Source organism: Hibiscus syriacus, unplaced genomic scaffold (genome assembly GCF_006381635.1).
Source record: "Hibiscus syriacus cultivar Baekdansim isolate YM2019G1 unplaced genomic scaffold, ASM638163v2 tig00111191_pilon, whole genome shotgun sequence".
In the NCBI taxonomy this organism is placed as follows: domain Eukaryota; kingdom Viridiplantae; phylum Streptophyta; class Magnoliopsida; order Malvales; family Malvaceae; genus Hibiscus; species Hibiscus syriacus.
Genome location: NW_024063010.1, coordinates 2,363,691 through 2,385,545, shown reverse-complemented (window position 1 = coordinate 2,385,545; position 21,855 = coordinate 2,363,691). Strand labels below are relative to the sequence as shown.

Here is a 21,855-nt window from a genome sequence, read left to right as displayed (position 1 = left end):
CAGATGAGACAATAAAAAATAGGTGTTGCCGATGATTTTTATTTTTCTTATTTTTTTTCATATTATGTCTTTTCTTTTTTATTGAGTTTTTTTTTTCACTTTTAAATAAAAATATATGTCATTGTGACACATTTTTCTCTGCTCTTGTGGCACACTTTTTCTATGCTCTTGTGGTACGTTTCTTATGGTTTTCGGTAAGTTTTTCGCATACTTATGCGGTCGTGTTAGTGCTTCTACAAATATCCTCACGACATTTGTTTTATGATTGGTTTGTCGGTAGTCACGTATTGTCATATCCCTTCTTTTGTAAATGATCGTTTACTGATATAATAAAAATCGTGTAGCGAAACAATCTGCCAAATTGTTTGGTTTGCTCACCACTCCTTTATCACATCGTAAAACGTCTCGTTCGACAGTGACGAGGAGTTTTATGAAGGTTACTAGATTGTTTTGATGTTTGTAAAGTTTCATTCTCTTCATATATTTGGGCTTACTATTTCAGTTTTATGTACGAGTTTTTGGTGACTATTGTCTCTAATTTTCTCTTTAGATGCGTTGTAATTTTGATCCCTCCATTTTTATTAATGAAATTCAATTGTCATTGTATAAAAAAATCATCCAATCATGTGATGATATTTGTCATTAGTGATATGTGTCATTATCAAATTAGATGATTAAATTTATTGAAAATAAAGTTATCACCATATTGATATAATATGTAAGTAGAAAATACCAATTGTCTAATTATATCAAAGCTTTTAACTACTATGTCACCATCTTCATTAAATGTTAACGACTTGTGACTTAATTGACATTATCTAAATAATTTAGTGGTTTCATTAATAAAATTAAAAGATTGATGGTCATATTAGAATCTCTCATAGTTAAGTGGTCATAGTGTAGTTTATCCAATAAAGATACATGGCATATTTTAGGAGTTAATTGCACCACACATCCTCAAACTACGATTATCATTATCAATTGGTTTTTAAACTTTTCAATATTCCAATTTCATTCATAGAATTATTCTCATTCTAAATTAATTCTTAAACTTTTGGAACTTCCCATTTCATCCCAAACTATAACCCTCATTTAAAATTAATCCCCAAACTCTTGAACATTTCAATTTCATCCCAAACTATTGGTATATGCTAATCACATACCTTGATAATAAAACAATTATGCCAATCTATATTATTATATTTTTTTCCAGAAAAATAAAATTTAGGTTAAATTATGGTTGAAACTAATTACATATTTGGATAAATGTGGAAATGAGATTGGAAGATTCAAAAGTTTGGAGACTAATTTGGAATGAGAGTTATAGTTTAACGATAAAATTGAAATGCTTAAAAGTTTAAGGATTATTTTAAAATAAAAGTCGTGATTTAGGGATGTTATTAAACTATTTAAAAATTTTAAAGTGATTTAAAATGATAGTCATAATTTAAATACGCGCGATGCAATTAACTATACTTTTAGATTATGTTAGTGGAAAATATTGTGGTCAATCAAATTCATTATTTATTAAATATATATATATTTAAAATTATATAGTAAAAAGCGAAATGTTAATGAGATTTAAAGTAATTTACCCATATAAAAAAGGAAAATTTGATTAATAATTGTTTTTTGAAAAGCGAGAAAGAACAAATTCCCTCCAAATGATTGGACACAAACGAAGCGAAGTCAATACGCCATTACTCTCTCAGTCTCTCCTCTTTGATTCTCTCCTATAAATATCCTCATCTTTCTCTTCTTCTCTATCTCTCCTGAAAATTCGCTTACTCTGTTTTTATTTTCATTTTATTTAATTCGAATTTGACATCCAACAATTTGAGGCTTGTTCTTTTGAAATTCCATATCATTTGAGCGGTTTCTTCAACAGCCAGATCTACTACTACATTTTCTCAAGGTTAATTTTTCTCCTTTCTTATTCTTTTCAGCCTCTGTTCTGTTTTTCTTATTTGTTCTGTTTGAGTTTGAATCTTAAAATATCGATCATCATCATTATTTGTTTTTGTTTGGAATTCCGATAACTAGAGGCACGTTGATTCTCATCGTCGTTATTCGTGATTCCGTTTAAGAATTGTCTTGAGAAATAAAGTTCATAGTTTCAAGGCTGATCTGTTTGGTTGCTGTTAAACGAGAGAAGAAATTTTGGCGTATATTGAAAGAAAAGTTTTGTTTCTTTGTTTGCAATATCGAGATTTTCGTTGTTTTCCAATAATGATAATTACTTTATTATTTATTTTTCAAAATGATTCTGTCTATATCTGGATTTTTTGTTGTATTTTGAACGTAGAATAATACTGTTTTTTGTTTATATGAAATTTGGTTATAGGAAAGTTGTTAGACTCATACGGTGATATTGTTTTTTTTTTAATCATACGGTGATATTGAAAATTACAATATGTAGACATTTTACTATTTTAGTTTTTAGGAAAGAAAAGTTCCTAATTATATTGCTTCATTTTCGAATAAGATTATATATTAATTAGAAAGCTTTCACTAAATTGGTATTATGAAAGTTAAGTACAATATTTATTATTTTAAAATTGTATTGACAAAGTAAATTAAAATACAGTAGTCATTAGTTTTTAGAAATAATTATTCAATAAAAAAGCTACTTATTATTATTTTTAAATATTGTGATTCCTTTTAATTTTTAAAATACGATATTCGTCTTTGAAGGTTTTTTTTAAAAGTGTGTTAGATTCTAGTGTATGTAGCCAATTGGTAGTGTGCTACTTCTAGTGGAATCCGAGTTTAGTTGCTGACAGAGCTGCCTAGACTTTCTTCGGTTCTTAAGACTTCGAGAAAGCACGAAGCAGGTTCCTTTAATGGGACACCGTAGAACTTGTTCTACAAGCATTCCATTAAAATTGAGGTTAAGCACATTTTGGTCTCTGCAAACGTTGTTCTCAGATTTGTCATTAATATGCCTTTAGAGGAGGCTGCATTTTCGGCTAGTTAATCATATAGCAGGCTTTACAGCCAATTGCATCTGGAACTTTCAAATATCATAATTTACCGGAGGATATTTCTCTGTGAGGCCCAGGAGATTATGATGTTAAGTCTTGACTACCCTTGTATCTTTTACGGCAGTGTGTTTAACTTTTGGAAATAAGTTCAATAATTGTTGTTTGAGGATTATACACTAGAAGGAAAGAGGGCCAAAATCATTAGTGAAGAAAATGACAATTTCTTTTAGCAAACTGGCCAAATTGCTGCCCATCTTGCTATTCTGATCTCTTACAGTGGATAGGATGACTAATTTTAGTTTCTCTGATTGCGAAAGAGGGAGTGAGAACTCCATAGGAACTCGGAATTTACGTGTCTTCATTTGGTACGTAGAGATTCCCTGACTCGTTAGATAAGAATAGTATATATTCCCCACTTACTAATCACACCTAGAATTTGAAAACCAGATACATCTGTAATTGAAAACCGAGTACTTCTTGCTCTTTCTAAATCGTAATTGACCCAAGCTGTATTTCTCTGTATGATTCTTGTTTTGTAATTTGAGTTTCAAGGAAAATCACGAGGAGTTTCAGAACCAGAGCGTAGTACTTTCTCTATTAGTCCCATTAGATGAAAACAATGAGGATTTTTTTATGCTAGACTAGCCACTAGATACTAGCCAGCCATTACTTTGAGCCTTCGAGCCTTTAAGGCAGGCTTACGTTTTAGACGTTTTACGATGTGACATTTCCATGAGCCCACATTAAAAAATACTTTCCTAGGCCTCAACATAAAATTCAGAGATTTTTTTACAGTGTTTTTGTGAGGTTGGGCGAATCTATAAATTAAAAATGGCACTCTAAAATTTTAATATATAATATTTTAGAAAAAATAAATTTTCAAATTTCTTTATTTTTTCTTTCCTCTTATTAAATTAAACTAAATTTAATAACTTTCCCAAAATAATAGGTATAGGTATGCAGTTGATCCTTATAAGCTGCATAAATACAACCCTGGTGTGAGGTCATTTTTGCTTCCACGAAAGTGTTTGCCAGACTGGATGATTAATATCATCTCATCAGGTGATTTGGTTGGCCAGACCAAGGTCCCAACACCAGCCCAGGCAAGAAGTCTGTGACATAAATTTTTTTGGGACCCACGTGGGTATCAACCCTCTTTCGTGAATGAGTGGCAGATTCATATGCCTTCACTGAAAATTCCCTGGCGAGTGGCCAGCAATGTATATCTTTTCACGGGCACTCACGCTCTAGGATCCCCCGTATCTTCCTTCCTATCTCTGACCACAAGCAATGATACCAATCCCACCCCACTTTGCCTTCGTTTAGTACAGAGAAAGAACAAAGCAGCATGCAAAGTCCTTTCTGTCAATTTTCTGGTCTTCGCTCATTTCCTTTTCTTCCCTTTCATCGATTTAGTTACATGATTTATGGTTCTTTTCCGGTATCTGTCTTTCGATAATAGTCATCATTCAAAAAGACATTTAAACAAAATATTTCTGTTTGCTTTTTATCATCACACTTTCGAAAACCAAAAGTCCCCCCATTCGCCGACAAGAAGTTCATGCAGGTCTTCCCCAATCCCCATTTCCTCTTAGACCATAAGTAGCGGCATTTTACTTGACCATTAATCTCCGACATTTTTAGCACCAGATTGTTTATGTTATCCATTTTTGCCGAACGCTTCTCTTTTCTGTCTCTGTTATCTTTCTTTCTTGTTTCTTCAGTTGCTATTGCTCGACTTGAATTGATTTTGGTCAATTGTTATCTAGCTAGTCTACAAGCTTTATGCTTTGGAATCAAATTTGTTTTTTGACTAGGAAATCTTGCTTAAAATGTGCAGAGCGTGTTACAAGGTTAGGTGCCCGACTCTTCTAATCGTACAGTACAAGTTGGTGGCAAATCATTTTCGAACATCAGGTTAGGTACCAAGGAGATTCCTAATATGTACTCTCTGTTTAATTTGGTTAAAGCAGTTATCATTTATGTTCTCTTTCAAGGAATCAAATTAGGAATACGTCTGGGCCAAGCATTATGGTTTGTCGTTTCGGTGCTTTACTTAAAAAACGTCTGTTCTCAGTTGCGTCAATTTCCCAAGTTGGGAAAATGTCTGTTACTTCAAAAATTTCCTCTAGTAAAATGGAGAAACCGTTGTCCCATTTGGTTGTTCTCCACAGGTCGAAAAATAGCCTTTTGTTCTGAAATTTCCTCTAGCAAAAGTGTACTAGTAGCTCCCCCACTCATCAGGGAAACGGTTGCCCCATTTTGGTTGTTCTCCACATACACAGGCCGATGTTCAGAAATTTCCCCTTAGCAAAAGAGTACTAGTAGCCCCCCACTCATCAAGGTAGGGTTTAACATGTCATCGCAGTGAACACTGTTCATTGACCACAGATTTAGTTCTTACAAGATTGGTATAGATAGAAAATTTTTATAATCATTTCCAAATGAAAAACACATTTGATAATACCCAGAGTGGGGTTCGATGCGTTGAATATAATGAGGATAATAAAAGTTTAAGTTGAAACAATTCATGAATGTCACATGGTTCTTTTTCATGCCTAGAATGCGGCTTATGCCCATTGTTTTGAAAACCGGACCGGACCGGCCGGTTTAACCGGTTTAACCGAGAACTGTGTGCTAGTCCGGTTCAATCTAAACCGGTTGAACCGCTACTAGTGAACCGTCAGAACCGTTGAAAACCGGAAAAAGTCGGAAATTTTATTTTTTATTTAAAAAAAAAATTAAACCAAACAACGTCGTTTGTTGAGCCAAGTCGAACTTGAGTATTGCTGAACTCGACTCGAACTTGAAAATTTTAAAAGTAAGCTCAACTCGACTCAAACTCACAAGTTAAAATTTGTCAAGTTCAACCCAAACTCGAAATATAGTATTGAAACTTGAACTCAAAAAGGCTTGAACTAAAAAAAATTTAGAAGCTCGATTGAAGCCTAAAATTCAAGCTTGATTGAAGGGAAAGAATAATTCACTCAATGATCACCAAAAGGCTCCATTATTTTAAATGCCAAATTACCTCTATTATTTATAGAAGTTAGTTATGATGTTCTTCTATGTTTCTTAGCAATGTGTGATTGTTTTGTTCTCATATTTTTACTCTTTAGACTTTTGGGATGCTCTTCTATGTTTCTTAGCCATGTGAGATTGTTTTTTAAAAAAAAAAATTAAACCAAACAATATCATTTTGTTATGATTTTTTAACCCCAAATTTATTTTTTAATTATAGTTATATAATTATATTTATTATTTAATATGTTTTACCTTAAATATTATGTTGTACTTAATTTGAATCATTTTGTTTCACTTGATTTTATGGTTTTTAACTTATATATGTTATGACTTGCTTTGAATATGACTTGTGATATAAAAAATTATTTTTTATTAAATATTTTTGGTATTTTTATTTAATTTTTTAAATAATTATGACGTCGTCCGGTTGAACCAGTGAACCGATAGCATGGCCGGTTTGCTAACCGGTCCGGTTCTGAAAAGCATGCTTATGCCATACATGCTTGTGCCCTTCCTTTTAGACACTTTCTTCTTAACTTAGACGACAACCTAAGTTGAATCTTATTTTTATTATTTATTTTAAAATTTTAATTTAAATAAGGTATTAAAAATATAGAATAGAATTTCTCAAATTAAAACGTTTCCACATCCGAATAACTATCACAATAATTTAGACTAAGGATTGGAAAGATCACATGTAGTGAGATTTAAATATAATAAAATTTAGACTAATAGCCCAGACATAGTGAAACTCAAACTTAAGATATAAAATCCCAAAACTTAATTTTTGATTCATTGTTGGTAATATTCTTTTCATTTTGAACTGTTGATATATTGGAATCTTTCTATATGTTACACATATATATTTACAATATATATCACATTTTATACCTATGTTTAGTAAGAGTATACCTAATTTGACCAAATCAATTTCGATTTACTAGTATCTTGTCTTAGACCAAAAGTTGGACCTTAGCAGTTCCCACGCCTCTTCTTAGATATTATCCTATATATGTAAGAAAAAAATTCATATTTGAATTGCTTCTAAAGATTTGATTAATTGTTGTATTGCACAGCATTTTTCATACTCTTTAGTTCTTTTCTTCTTTGTTCAATTACAATGTAATGAACAAGTCAACTAATGATAGCAATCTGCGTGGACTTCTTTATCAATTTTATGTATTCTTATGCATGCAACTTCTGAGAAAGTGTCCACATTGTTACTATTGTTTTAGCTTTTAGACTATTGCTTAGTCGCTTTCTTCCATTTTACCGCATCTCCAAACAGTTATGTACTTGTCGCATTAATTTTTTAATTGTGACGTCTCTTGTTTTCTCCTATTTTGCGTTCTAGAGTCTGCCATGGTTTTCAAGGGTAGTACATTGATATCTCGAGCCTTTTGACAAAACCAGCTGACGACATTGGCTAATGCTAAAATATGAACTTGTCTTTCCTTTCACTAAAAGGAAAAATGGTTTAAAATTTCTGTTCCTTTTTTTCGAAAATAGGGGTTTAATTATTATAATAAGTGAAGAGATTTGATTGTTTTATTTTACCCTTTTTTGTGGAATAAAAAGACAACTTTTTTAAAAAAAAATTATTTGTTCTATCACTAACAAAATTAAAATAATAAAAATTGAAGCGGTTCAGATTAGAAATCTGTTTAAATTCCCGATAAGAATGGAATAATGCTCATGTGGTCTTACCCGATGAGGACCCACCGAGGAACGTGTAGAAAAACAAAGCTGAAGATCTCCCCTATGTGCTTTCGTCATCGAATATTTTTAGTAACAATCATTTAATCAACGTATTAAATTACTTGATTGATATGGTCCCATTTTCTTACATGTTCAGAGGTTTTGGATTAGTATTTTACTATATTAATTTTCTGGTTTTTTTATTGGTAAAACCTTTTCTTCCCGGTTTCAACTCGATCTTTTAAGTGCTCTTATAAATATTTCACAAGAATTGTGTTCCATCCTTACTTTTTTCCTTGCTATCATAAATCTCTACCACCCACAACTACACTCTGCTGGAAATATCCTGTTTCATTTCTTTACCTTTCTCATCTAATCCTTTTCTGCTTCAACTTCACCTAATACAGAAGTTCACGTGTTCTAGCAAAGCATATGCAGGTTAATTTTTTGTATTGGAAATAGTGGGTTTTTTGTTTTTTAGGATTCGTTCTTGAAGGTGGTAAATTCTTCTAGTTTAACGAACTAATGTTTTAAAATGGATGATGGGTTCTTGTGGAATCTTTGAAAAATGAACGGAACTAGATAGCCGTGTGGATGTTGTCTTTGTTTCTGCTCAACTAATGTGCCATTCTTGCTCCTTTTTTTCTCTAAAAGAAATCTTGGGTTTCAATTATTAAAAATTCACGGTTGGACCCCATTTAAGCATCAAATTCTGTGGATCCCATTTTATTTGTTATCTTTTCCATTTTTTTCTGTCCTTTTGTTTATATGTTGTTTGCTACTTCTTTTTTGTGAAATTCAAGCAATCAGAAGTTTATAATGGCAACGGAATTCTTAATAACTGTTTGTACAAAATTATTGGCAGCAGAGTCTTGTACCACCTAATTTAGGAAGACACTGAGCTTTCTGTGAATTATTCTGATTACTACACTTAATCTACTAAAACAAAAATGCAGCACATAAAATTATTCTGAGAGCTTATAAAATTGGTATTGGTTGTTGGTTTCTAGATTGAGCGTATGCCTGGAAACAAGTACAATGGTAATTCGACCCATATACCAACTCGTGTGGGACGCCTCTTGCGGGAGAGAGAGCTAAGGGAGCAAAGGAAAAGCAGTAGAGCTTCCCATTCAAATGATGTGAATGATATTCATAAGGCAGCTGAAATATCTGAGAATGGCCCACGTTTTAGAGAAGGTGACACCTCTAGAGTTGCTTTGGTTGAAAAATACTTGGAAGATGCGGCACTTGCAAGGGCATTGATAGAGGGATGTGAAAGACAAGATGGAAAGCCTTTCAGGCAACGACTGTTGGTAGTGGCCAATAGGCTTCCGGTTTCTGCTGTGAGGAGAGGTGAAGACTCGTGGTCACTGGAAATAAGTGCTGGAGGTCTTGTAACTGCTCTCTTGGGTAAGATATCGACTCCCTGGTTTACTTTGTTCACGTTTCACTACTCATTCATTTTCCATTTCAGGAATATAATAACTTTGATGAACTTTCCAGGTGTCAAGGAATTTGAAGCAAGGTGGATTGGATGGGCTGGTGTAAACGTTCCAGATGAGATTGGACAGAAGGCACTTACTAAGGCTTTGGCTGAAAAGGTATTTAGTTGCATATGCATTTGAAGCATTCTATTTGGAATGCAATCCGATTGTATACGGTATAGGCGACTTATTTTGAAGGCACTTATCATTGCAGAGGTGTATCCCTGTATTCCTCGATGAAGAGATTGTTCATCAGTACTACAATGGTTATTGCAACAATATTTTGTGGCCTCTTTTTCACTACCTTGGACTTCCACAAGAAGATCGCCTTGCTACCACAAGAAGTTTCCAGTCCCAGTTTGCGGCATACAAGAAAGCAAACCAAATGTTTGCTGATGTTGTAAATATGCACTATGAAGAGGGGGATGTCGTCTGGTGCCATGATTACCACCTCATGTATCTTCCAGAATGCCTGAAGAAACACAACACCAATATGAAAGTTGGTTGGTTTCTACATACACCATTCCCTTCTTCTGAAATTCATAGGACACTGCCATCAAGATCTGAGCTTTTGCGTTCAGTTCTTGCTGCTGACTTGGTTGGGTAGGTTTCTGCTGATTTAACATGATTGATTTATTTTGCTTTTCAGGCATAAGTTATCAATCTATCTCAATGGATGAAATCTGGATATGCATAGTATAGCTACATATTTTTTACTCTTAGCCTATTTACCCCTCAGTTTTTTGCAGTTGGTGTTTCTTTCTACTTGTACCATGTTCATTGTTTCAAACTTTGGTGTGGAATGGTTGATGTTTCTATCGGCAGTTCTGTTGCACTGACATTTTCACAGCCTTGTAATTTAATGATTTTGTTCTGTGGATGGGAATTTGTTAATTTCGCTTAATGTAACTACCATGTGCTATAGTTTAAACCAAACAAACAGGATTATGTGGTTTCAGCATTGCATGATCTCTTGCAATCGAACTTTCTGAAACTCTTCGGAGAAAGGTGATTCGTTATTGATGAAAAGTTAGCAAAATGAAAAAAAAAATCATTATTTGTGTAGATGTTTGGATTTAAGATGGATTGCATTTGATTCTGATAGGTCTAAAGGTATTATTACTTTGAAGTGGTTAATTCCCTTTGATTCTTTCACCTCTGAGAATGTGTACCTCAGACTTGTGTACCTGTTTGTTTAACTTGCAGTTAACAATTTTTTTTACATGTTCCAGTTTTCATACCTATGACTATGCCAGACATTTTGTTAGTGCGTGTACTCGAATACTTGGATTTGAGGGTACACCTGAAGGAGTTGAGGATCAAGGGAGACTGACTCGTGTTGCTGCGGTATGTTTGATTCCTTTTTTTCACTTGATTGATCTTGTGCCTTCAAATTCTTTTTCTTTGTTGCTTCGGTGTTGTTCTAGGATTCTAGGAATATTAGTTTTAAACATGTTTTTCCTTTGGAAATATTGCAATGAATTCTTAGACTTGTTTTTATGTTCTTTACTTGCTTGAGACATCAGTTTCCTATTGGGATAGACTCGGAGCGTTTCATTCGTGCACTTGAGCTTCCTCAGGTCCAGGAACACATCAAAGACTTGAAAGAAAGGTTTTCTGGCCGAAAGGTAGATCGTTTATTTACCTTTTGGTATTATTATATTCTTCAATTTCTTCATCTGCTTGCTTGTTTCTAAATATGAAAACTGTGATTTCTGGCTTTGCAAGTATTCTAAAAACATTTTGTTTGATTGTTTTGACTAAAACTCAGTGTTTGTTAAATATAAAGTTCTACCCTGATCATTGGTCAGGCCATGCTTGAATAACTATTGAATATACACACACAAGCACTGATTTTTAATTCTATATATAGAAATGAGATATGCGTTTATAGTATTTTAATGTAATACCAGAGTGTATACCTGTACCTGTTAAGCATCTAACCTAAAAATAATTGGCTCTAAGTGGAGAGGCACAACTTGAAAAGACTACAGGAAACCCTATATTTAATGAATGCAGGATAAGAAATGTCTGCCAATTTGTTATAAATGCTTTTAAATCCATGTAGAAATACAAAATTCTCTCTTACATACCTTCTTTTTTGTTTTAGTATAAGTCTCATGTGCCCTTATTTTGTTGTGTTTGTATTATTTGTTTGTTGCCTGTGTGCTTATTGTTAACTGTCCAAACTTGGCAGGTAATGCTTGGCGTTGATCGTCTTGATATGATTAAAGGAATTCCCCAAAAGATATTGGCATTTGAAAAGTTTCTTGAGGAAAATCCTTACTGGCGTGATAAAGTTGTTTTACTGCAAATTGCAGTGCCAACAAGGACTGATGTTCCCGAATGTACGCTTCTTCCTTTCTCTTGTTTGTAGATATGTGCTCCAGTTTTTTTTTTTTTTTTTTTTTGTGTTTGCCAGGTATGGTATATTTCTGGAGTTAGTTTTCCTTTACAAGAAAGCTTGCCCATACAATATGATTTTCTGTTTTTGTTATGTGTTAGTATTCTTGAGTCGGATCTTGGGTAGGTGTTCTCAACCTTCTTTAAATTGTGTATTACTAACCATTGAGCATAGAGAGGCTCCAGATGTTTCCGACTGACCATGTTAGACCAGGAATATCAGTTAGCAGTTAGAAGCTTTAAAGTGAAAAGTACATCTACAATAGGAGCCTGAAATTTTCACTCCTGTACTTAAAATATGATATCGTCAATTGCATGCCTAAATATGTGAAAAAGTGACAATTAAATTATAAAGGATTTAGTTTTCCAGGACCATATTTGTGAAGTCTGAACTAGGATATGATGTTAGATTGCTTCAAACCTTACTTCCCTTCTATGTTCTTATGCGGAGGGTCAAGTTTTGACATATAAATATGTTTTTCTAATTCTTCAATTGCTTACCTGAAGTACGTTTTGCTTCCTGAGCAAAGTTGAAGATAATTAACATTCTTCTATTTCTAGTGATCCTGACTCTTCATAAACCTTCAGTTGCTTTTGTCCAATGAATAAGAATTTGATATTATTTACTACAGACTCTAGGAGTATATGCAAACCGCAGGATGATAATGTTGCCAACTTTGTCTTACATATTTTATTTCTTGTGTTCATCGTGCGTGGTCAATTTGATCATATCATTTTTTACTCTTAATGTGATCATTTTATAAATAATGAAATTATGTGGAAATTCCCTGATTAGTGTGTTTGGCTGAACGTAATTCTTAGTTTTTCTTACTATTGTCCACAGACCAGAAACTTACAAGCCAAGTTCATGAGATTGTTGGGCGTATTAATGGTCGGTTTGGATCATTGACTGCAGTACCAATACATCACCTGGTCTGTTTTTGAATTTCATGCTTGATATGCTTTGCATGCATTTTATCTGCTAGCTTCATGAATTCTTCTATTTGAACCACATTGCCTGCAGAATTTCTGTTGCCTGTCATTTTGACATATCATATTTCAAACATTACGTGCATGTATTAGTGATTATTGGAAACAGATGGGCTGCTATTATTCAAGTAGGAGTGAAATATGAAACATCTTACAGAAAAGTAAATGTTAAAGATTAGCCATTTCTGTTGGAAATTGAATGGAAGAGACAGTAGAATTGAGTACAAGAAACAGATCCCCATTTCTTGTTTTGAAATTAGAGTTGAGAATTATCATAATGGGGCTGTCCCAGAATTAACAGTATGCCCCAGATTCAAACTATCACTAAAATAGAATTTTGGTGGCATTAATTTTGCCTCTGCAATCTGCATGACTGCATCCTCTACTGAAGAGCTCAAAAACATGCATATCTTTCACTCTATTTTCCTTTTGTGCCCCCACCCCAAACAAACACACACAAAAAAAAAGTAATAGAAATTTACCATTACATTAGTTTTTGCAGGTAATTTCTCTGCCCTTATAGTTTGATTATGCTGTTTAGTGCCTTAGGAAGATGGGTCCACTAAATTGACTAAAGTTTTAAATGCAGAGGAAGTACTTGCCTTCTGCGGATACTGTGAGATATACAGAACTTTTTCTTTTATGAACTCACTAGACTAGAAAAGGAAATATTAATATACAGGGGTATGATATATTGTCTGGACTATAGAATGAATTATAATAGTCATAATAGGTCAAATTTCAGGCTGGCTGTTATTTTTCTTTTCCTGAATATTCTGTAATTTTGTTATAATTGAACCTGTTTTTGATCATGTGTTCCTACAAGCAAGATAAATCATATTTTAAGTTATCGTTTGTCGTCATTGATTTTTAATCACCGAGGAATCTTCCAATGCCTTTTTTCATCTGTACAGGATCGTTCACTCGACTTTCAAGCACTATGTGCATTATACGCTGTTACTGGTACTTGTTCAATTGTTTTTTCTTTTCATTCTTCAATTTATTTGTTTGATCTTAGTCGTTTTACCATTTAACCTTTTGAAATTAGTCCTCTTTTACTTTTGCTTTTCAAGTTGTGCTCTATGTTTTCAGATGTCCATTGATTTGGTCTTCCGTAGTTGCAATAACAGATAGTACTTAAGAAACGAACAATGACCCTGATATCACTTCTTGCAAGTAATATTCTATGGAAATCATGATTAGTTCACGTATATTTCTGTAAAATGCAATAAAGTTGTTTTTATTGTCTTTTGATACTTCGAAGGATTGCAACTTTTCACAAAGTTGAGACTCCTTCGGAGGGTTCTGAGTAAAAAGGCAGCCAGTTGTTCTCTAAAGATATCTGGAAAAATCCAATAATTTTTTGCAAAAAATGGGATTAACTTACCAATAGTAAACCACATTTAGAGACTTTAAAATATTTATCAGTCTCCATGGTATTAGTAAAAATCTGTTTTAGAATATTGTTCTTTTGCACCATGCAAAGCTCATAAAATGATAACATTTCGGTCATGATTGATTCGGTATATGGTTTTTAGTACTAAAGTTTTCATGGCACTGTTATTTAATTGTGTATTGATGTCTATCATAATGGATGAAATTTCCTCCTTTCTTCAGATGTCGCTCTTGTCACGTCCTTGAGGGATGGCATGAACCTTGTCAGTTATGAGTTTGTTGCTTGCCAGGATGCAAAGAAAGGGGTTCTCATTCTCAGTGAAGTAATTATTTACTAAAAGTATTCATTGCATGTTTTTGGTTGAAAAAACTGTTTCTTTTTCTACTTGATTTTCATTCTAAACTGAAGACTTAGGTTAATCAACATTCTTGCCTTCAACAAATTGATTACAGTTCTGTAATCAGATTTTTTGTGAAAGTAGTTCTTTCCAACCTTAGTACCCTTGATGTATCTTACAGTTTGCTGGTGCTGCACAATCTCTTGGTGCTGGAGCAATTCTAGTAAATCCCTGGAATATCACTGAAGTGGCTGCTTCTATTAGCCAGGCTCTGAATATGTCAGCTGAAGAAAGGAAGAAGCGACATCAACACAATTTCCATCACGTGACATCACACACTGCTCAAGAATGGGCTGAAACATTTGTAAGGTATGCATTCAATTTGTGCCCCATTTTGAAATATATCTTTTGGCTTGTTCTTTCTTGCTTTCGAGTTTCCACACCCTCTGGAACATGTTGATCATATAGGCTAGGCTAACTGGGTGTTGGCAAGCCATTTGCTTTTAGCTTAGGTACCTTAACAAGTATGTAAATGCCAGAGATTATCATCAGTACCAATTCTTTGTGTTCACTCCCGAGATCAGTACATTTTATTTCCCAATAATAAAAATAAATGACGTGGGAATCCTTTTTTCGCCCTCATTAAAACTAATGTGTCCCTGTTGTGCTAACCCTATAATGGAAAAATTACCAGGATTCACATATATTTGAGTTCCCTATAAATACTTTGCAGTGAACTGAACGATACTGTTGTTGAAGCAAAACTAAGGATAAGCAAAAAGCCTCCTGAGCTTCCACAAAATGATCCAGTGGACCGCTACTTGCAGTCTAGCAACCGATTGCTGATACTGGTATGGTTGTTTGACCAATAATCTGTTATTTTAAAATTCCCCTCAACCAGTAAAGGTTTTATCCAAGACCTGAAAGTATTACACATCAAGCCCATAGCCTGTATAATTGTTCTTGTGTCAACTAAAAGCAAGTAATATTTGCCCTTTCTTTAAACATTTTTACGTAATCTAACCATTACTGTCAATGATAAAGTGATTGTTAGCTCTACGGTTTCCGTCCCCCCCCCCCCTCCTTTCTTTTAGCGGAGGCATGCTATTAATGTTCCATATGCTTCCTATGTTGTTGACAACATCTTGGGGATGGCCCAAAACTTAGGGTCTTAATGCAACTTTAACCGAACCAGTGGATACTCCTGGGAGTCGAGGTGATCAATTCAAAGAAATGGACCTTAAATTGCACCCTGAATTGAAAGAGCCCTTAACAGCTCTATGTAATGATCCAAAGACAACGATAGTTGTCCTTAGTGGGAGCAAGAGAGATGTCTTGGATGAGGTACGCCGGGGAATTTGTTTTGCTTTTCTATCCTTGGTTTGTCCTCTATCAAAACCAACTGATTGCTCTTGCAGGACTTTTGGGAGTATGACATGTGGTTGGCTGCGGAAAATGGGATGTTTCTACGCCATACAAAGGGAGATTGGATGACAACCATGCCAGAACACCTGAATATGGAATGGGTTGATAGTGTGAAGGTAACTAAATTGTACTTAATGCACTCTACATCCAATTTGTCTTTCCTGCTTTGCCTAATTATGCTGATGGCACGATGGCAGCATGTTTTCGAGTATTTCAGAGACAGAACACCAAGATCACATTTCGATTTTCGTGAGACATCACTTGTATGGAATTACAAGTATGCAGGTAACTTCGTCTGATCTCCGAATTCTGAGTTTTCTCTTGGTCGATACCACCCCTGCTTGTCTGAACCTTTCATGTATCTCCTTTTGTGTTATTTGTCTATAGATGTAGAGTTCGGACGACTTCAGGCGAGAGATATGCTGCAGCATCTCTGGACCGGCCCAATTTCTAATGCATCTCTTGATGTTGTTCAAGGAAGTCGATCAGTTGAGGTGCGACCAGTCGGTGTTACAAAGGTAACTGCCTGTTCACCATACATGGATTTTGTATAATCTATTTGAATACTTTTAGTTTAGCGGCATAATTTCATTTAAATCCAGGGGGCAGCCATCGATCGTATTTTAGGAGAGATAGTTCACAATAAATCGATGACAACGCCGATTGATTACGTCCTTTGTGTCGGACATTTCCTGCAGAAGGTAATATTCTGATCAACCTTGCATTAAAAAAATCCTTATTTTAAACCATTTGAGCTACTTTTGAGAGGTTCCATATTAGCGTATATTGTTGAACAAAACATGCGTGGTATTAAAACTCCGTTTGATGTCCTTTAACGATGAGATAATTTTCATGGCTTCACCAGGACGAAGATGTTTATACGTTTTTCGAGCCCGAGCTGCCTTCTGATGCAACGAGTGTGCCTAGAAGCAAGCCAACAAGCGATGGATCAAGGTTACCTACAGAGAGAAAGGTTCCTTCGAAGCTTCCAGCAAATAAAAATGGGGCAAAATCATCGCAGACTAAGACACCCTGTCCTTCTCCTGCCCCTGACAGAAGAACCAGCAATAATAACCATAACGGTGGGAACATACGGCGTGCACCACCCGAAAAGGAAAAGATGGCCTGGAGCGTGCTTGATCTCAAAGGAGATAACTACTTCTCCTGCGCCGTTGGACGGACACGTACAAGTGCTCGATATATACTTGGTTCATCGGATGAAGTGATCGCATTTCTGAACAGACTAGCGAATGGCTCTTGATCATGGACAATAATCCATCTCTCCAGCATGTCAAGACTCGGAAACTGACAGAACACAGCAAACAAAAGGCGTTCTTGGACGTTCGAGACAGATATGCCGCCGTTTGTTTATCGCCACTTCTTTGATTCTCTCGTCCTTCGAGAGCAAACTCAACTTTTCAGGCACATGAATAAACCGCCGCACAGTTCATAGTAGTCTCTCTCCATATGTATTATGAAGGAAAACAATATATGGCGACAAAATTTTCGCTTCATTGTTGCACTCGTTTTTACAACAGCTACACTTGCTTTTACCTGTTTGAATGTTAAAGAATTATGGTTTCAGTTTCTCTTCTAATTTTTACTAAGAAATTATTTTATATTCTCAATATAGAATATGACACGTGAAAAAAATTAAAAAATCCGAACATTTATATAAAATGTATATGCGGATGATAAGAATTATACAAGGGATATTTTCTTTGTATTATCTTTTATCGCAACAAAATCAAAGTAATATAATAAAAATTAGGGTAAACTATGCATTTAGTACCTAAACTAAATTTTGATTCATTTTAGTACTTAAGCTTTCAATTTTTTTAAAATCATATCTATTGTTTTAGTTTTTGTTTTATTTTAGTATCTACTGTTAAAAATTGAAAGCGTTTAATACATAAACTATCAATTTTGGTCTGTTTTAGTAAATGAACTTTAAATTATTTTCAAAACTTAACGACTTTTAAACAGGAGTACTAAAATGAAACAAAAAATTAAATTTTGGGTATGATTTTGAGAAAAAAAATTAAAAGTTTAAACACTAAAACGGATCAAAACTGATAGTTTAAGTACTAAAATTTACCCTAAAAATTAACTGTTGAAGTTCTAAGAGACGTACTTACGCGAGCTGAGAACTGTTTGAAATAAAGGTAAAACCCACATCACGCGGAAAGACTTTGATTTTCCCCTCGAGTACAAAAACAATTCCTTGATGGAATTCGGGTCTGATTAGGACCAGTTTCATATGATGAATCTTTTCCTTCTTCAGAATCGAAGTGTCTACCACCAGGCATCATCAACATTCTTGGATGTGGAAGCAGTGCACCGGACACATCACCCCTGTTGGAAGTCAAAGAGTGCGGCTGAGGATGATTAAAAATCAACAAGGGGCACCGAATTTGGTGTTTTAATTTTTTAATTAAATTGTAATAAGGTTAATTATATATTTAGTCACTATACATTTTAGGGTATTTTTAAGATTAGTCCTTAAGCTTTAACTATAAATACTCTAGTCCATTTAGTTTTAAAATCATCCCAAAATCTTCAAGTTCTCTCTCAAGTGTGTTTTGTAAACACCTGTAATTTTTTTCTTTAGTAAAATATCTACAGCAGTCCGGAGATGTAAGCACAATTGGCTGAACTCCGTTATCAATTTTTCGGGTATTATTTTTCCGCTTTTATTTTGTATTCTCACTAATCTGGCTATAGGGAAATTACTTGTTACTCGTTTATTTCCTAACAACTGGTAATAAGAGCTTTTAGGTTGTGAATTTTGTCAATTTTTTGCGAGGTTACTATTTATTACTATTCACGTAAATAGTAAATTTCGTGAATAGTGAAATTTTGTCGGCGATACGAATTTGTCGACGGAGGTGTTATAATACACGGTGGTTCACACAAATTGTCAAAAACGATCCGAAGAAGCTAGATTCGAGTGAGAGCGATGGCTGTAGACGAAGGGAATGTGAAAATTAAAAGGTTCGATGGTGCAGACTTTGGCTTTTTGGAAGATGCAGATCGAAGATTTTCTGTACCAGAAAAATCTATATCAACCCTCTCAAGAAAGCAACCAGAGGGCATGAAGAATGAAGACTGGGCTCTTCTCGACCGACAAGCCCTCGGAGTTATCCGACTGACGTTGTTCCGAAATGTTGCTTTCAACATAGCAAAGGAAAAGACCACAGCGGGTATTATGGCGGCTCTCTCCAGTATGTATGAGAAGCCATCGGCCTTAAACAAAGTTCATTTGATGAGGCGATTATTCAATTTGCGGATGACGGAAGGGGCATCAGTGGCTCAACACCTGAATGAACTCAACACAATCACAACCCAGTTGAGTTCCGTGGAAATTGAATTCGATGATGAAGTTCAAGCTTTAATTCTCTTATCATATTTACCAGACAGTTGGAATGCTACTGTTACAGCAGATAGCAGCTCGTTGGGAAATAGTAAATTGAAATTCGACGATGTTCGGGATCTGGTACTGAGCGAAGAAATTCGACGGAGAGAATCGAGTAAAGCATCAACCTCCTCAGCCTTGCACACGGAGTCCAGAGGGAGAACTTCAGAAAGAAATTCAAATCGTGGCATATCGAAATCCAGACGGGGAAAATCAAGAACGGGAAAGAAAGATTTTACATGTTATAATTGTGGCAAGAAGGGTCACTTTAAAAGGGATTGTCGAGCACTGAAGAAAGATACCGGCGCACAGGAATCTACAAACATGACAGAGGAGACAGGTGATGACATGATTCTAAGCGTCAACAGTCTGATTGAATCCTGGATTTTGGATTCAGGGGCATCTTTCCACTCCACCCCATGCCGAGAAATCATGGAGAATTATGTCAGTGGTGATTTTGGGAAGGTTCATCTAGCCGATGATGAAACCTTGAAGATCGTCGGAAAAGGAGACATCCGATTAAAGTTGCCAAACCAGACCACCTGAACGCTGAAAGGAGTGAGACATATTCCTGGCCTCAAAAGAAATTTGATTTCTGTAGGACAGCTTGATGGTGAAGGATTTAGCACAACCTTTTCAGGTTGTGAATGGAAGATTACCAAAGGAGCACTCGTCATTGCTCGTAGTAAGAAAACTGGTACTCTCTATGTAACCTCAAATTTAGAGAATATCATTATAGCCGCAGATGCTGATGGAAAATCAAATCTATGGCACCAAAGGCTTGGCCATATGAGCGAGAAAGGGATGAAGACGCTTTTGTCAAAAGGGAAGCTGCCGAATATAAAGAATGTAGATGTCAGACTATGCGAGGATTGCATCTTTGGCAAACAAAAGAAAGTCAGCTTTGCAAAGATTGGTAAGACACCCAAGGCTGAAAAGTTAGAGTTGGTTCATACTGATGTATGGGGACCATCTCCAGTTCCATCTCTTGCAGGCTCACTATATTATCTCACCTTCATCGATGATTCTACAAGGAAGGTGTGGGTTTATTTTCTGAAGAAGAAATCATAAGTCTTTGATACCTTCAGAAAATGGAAGACCATGGTGGAAAATGAGACTGGTCTGAAAGTCAAGCGGTTGAAGTCTGACAATGGAGGAGAGTACAGAAATAGGAGATTCAGAGACTTTTGCGCAAACAATGGGATCAAGATGGAGACAACAGTTCCCATGACACCGTAGCAGAATGGCGTAGCAGAGCGCATGAACAGAACTCTGAATGAACGTGCCAGAAGCATAAGGATACATGCCGGATTGCCCAAATTTCTATGGGCTGAAGCTATCAACACTGCAGCTTACCTGATCAACCGTGGGCCCTCAGTTCCTTTGGATGACAGAATACCAGAGGAAGTTTGGAGCAAGAAAGAAATAAACCTTTCACACTTAAGAGTGTTTGGTTGTATTTCTTATGTACACATAGACTCTGCTGAAATAAGTAAACTTGATGCTAAGTCCAACAAATGTGCCTTTGTTGGTTACGGCGGTGATGAGTTCGGTTACCGGTTTTGAGACTATGAAAATCGGAAGATCATCAGAAGCAGAGATGTCATTTTCAATGAGAATGTGATGTACAAAGGCAGGTCAACTGTAGAATCAAGCAGCTCCAATACCAAAGCTGAAACAAAGGAATTTGCTGAGTTCGAGGAGATTTCTGGAAATGATGTTCAGATCAGTCCTGAAGCAGTTCAAGAAGAACCAGGCACATCGGAACTAAGACGCTCCTCCAGAATTCCTAAACCAACCCAACGGTATTCTCCTTATTTGCACTACTTATTGCTGACTGACAATGGTAAACCAGAGTGCTATGATGAAGCAATGCAAATGGAGGATTCAGTCAAGTGGGAGTCTTCCATGAAAGATGATATGGACTCGCTTATGTCAAATCAGACGTGGGAATTAGCTGAATTATCACCAGGCAAGAAAGCGCTTCACAACAAGTGGATTTACAGGATCAAAGAAGAGCACGATGGGAGCAAACGTTACAAAGTGAGATTGGTTGTCAAAGGTTTTCAGCAAAAAGAAGGTATTGACTACAATGAAATTTTCTCTCCAGTCGTGAAACTGTCTACTATCAGACTGGTGTTGAAAATTGTAGCTGCAGAGAATTTACATCTTGAGCAGTTAGATGTAAAGACAGCTTTCCTTCATGGTGATTTGGAGGAAGAAATCTATATGAGGCAGCCATAAGGCTTCATAGAGGCAGGCAAGAAAAACCTAGTATGCAGGTTGAAGAAGAGCTTGTATGGTTTAAAACAAGCACCTAGACAATGGTACAAGAAGTTCGATAGCTTCATGAGTAGCAGTGGTTTTACCAGATGCCAAGCAGATCATTGTTGTTACATCAAGAGGTTCGACAATAGCTTCATTATTTTATTATTCTACGTTGATGATATGCTCGTTGCAGGCTCAGACATGCAAGAGATTATAAACTTGAAGCAAAAATTGTCGAAGCAGTTTGCAATGAAAGATCTGGGTGCAGCAAAGCAGATTCTTGGGATGAGGATCAAGAGAGACACAAAGTCGGGGACTTTGATGTTATCACAGGCTGAGCACATCAACAAAGTACTCTCTAGGTTCAACATGCAAGATGCTAAACCAGTAAGTACACCTTTAGGTGTTCATTTTAGACTCTCCAAAGAACA

The 21,855-nt window shown here is 35.4% G+C and overlaps 1 protein-coding gene across 5 annotated transcripts; it reads left to right on the top strand.

The window, feature by feature from the left end:
* Positions 1-1,759: 1,759 nt before the first annotated feature.
* On the top strand, positions 1,760-17,297 carry LOC120155466 (alpha,alpha-trehalose-phosphate synthase [UDP-forming] 1-like). Of its 5 annotated transcripts, none has more exons than XM_039167018.1 (18): positions 1,760-1,915; positions 4,825-4,906; positions 8,717-9,116; positions 9,210-9,307; positions 9,405-9,793; positions 10,423-10,537; positions 10,717-10,818; positions 11,388-11,538; positions 12,438-12,526; positions 13,498-13,546; positions 14,201-14,301; positions 14,498-14,685; positions 15,050-15,167; positions 15,484-15,660; positions 15,735-16,026; positions 16,129-16,259; positions 16,344-16,442; positions 16,607-17,297. In XM_039167018.1, the coding sequence occupies exons 3-18, from the start codon at positions 8,726-8,728 to the stop codon at positions 17,000-17,002; spliced, it is 2,886 nt and encodes a 961-aa protein (XP_039022949.1). In that variant the 5' UTR covers positions 1,760-1,915; positions 4,825-4,906; positions 8,717-8,725; the 3' UTR covers positions 17,003-17,297. The 5 variants fall into 5 exon arrangements, with proteins under 5 accessions (XP_039022949.1, XP_039022950.1, XP_039022948.1 ...); XM_039167017.1 differs by having other exon boundaries at positions 1,761-1,915; positions 4,825-4,901; XM_039167020.1 differs by lacking the exons at positions 1,760-1,915; positions 4,825-4,906 and adding an exon at positions 7,971-8,144 and having other exon boundaries at positions 15,735-15,857; positions 15,939-16,026.
* Positions 17,298-21,855: the final 4,558 nt, after the last annotated feature.

Bases quoted from the DNA above. Each gene is read 5' to 3' on its own strand.
- LOC120155466 (XM_039167016.1), top strand. The intron at 10,819-11,387 runs GTAGATCGTTTA...CAAACTTGGCAG, and splicing joins AAAGGTTTTCTGGCCGAAAG to GTAATGCTTGGCGTTGATCG. The intron at 15,168-15,483 runs GTATGGTTGTTT...CCCAAAACTTAG, and splicing joins GCAACCGATTGCTGATACTG to GGTCTTAATGCAACTTTAAC.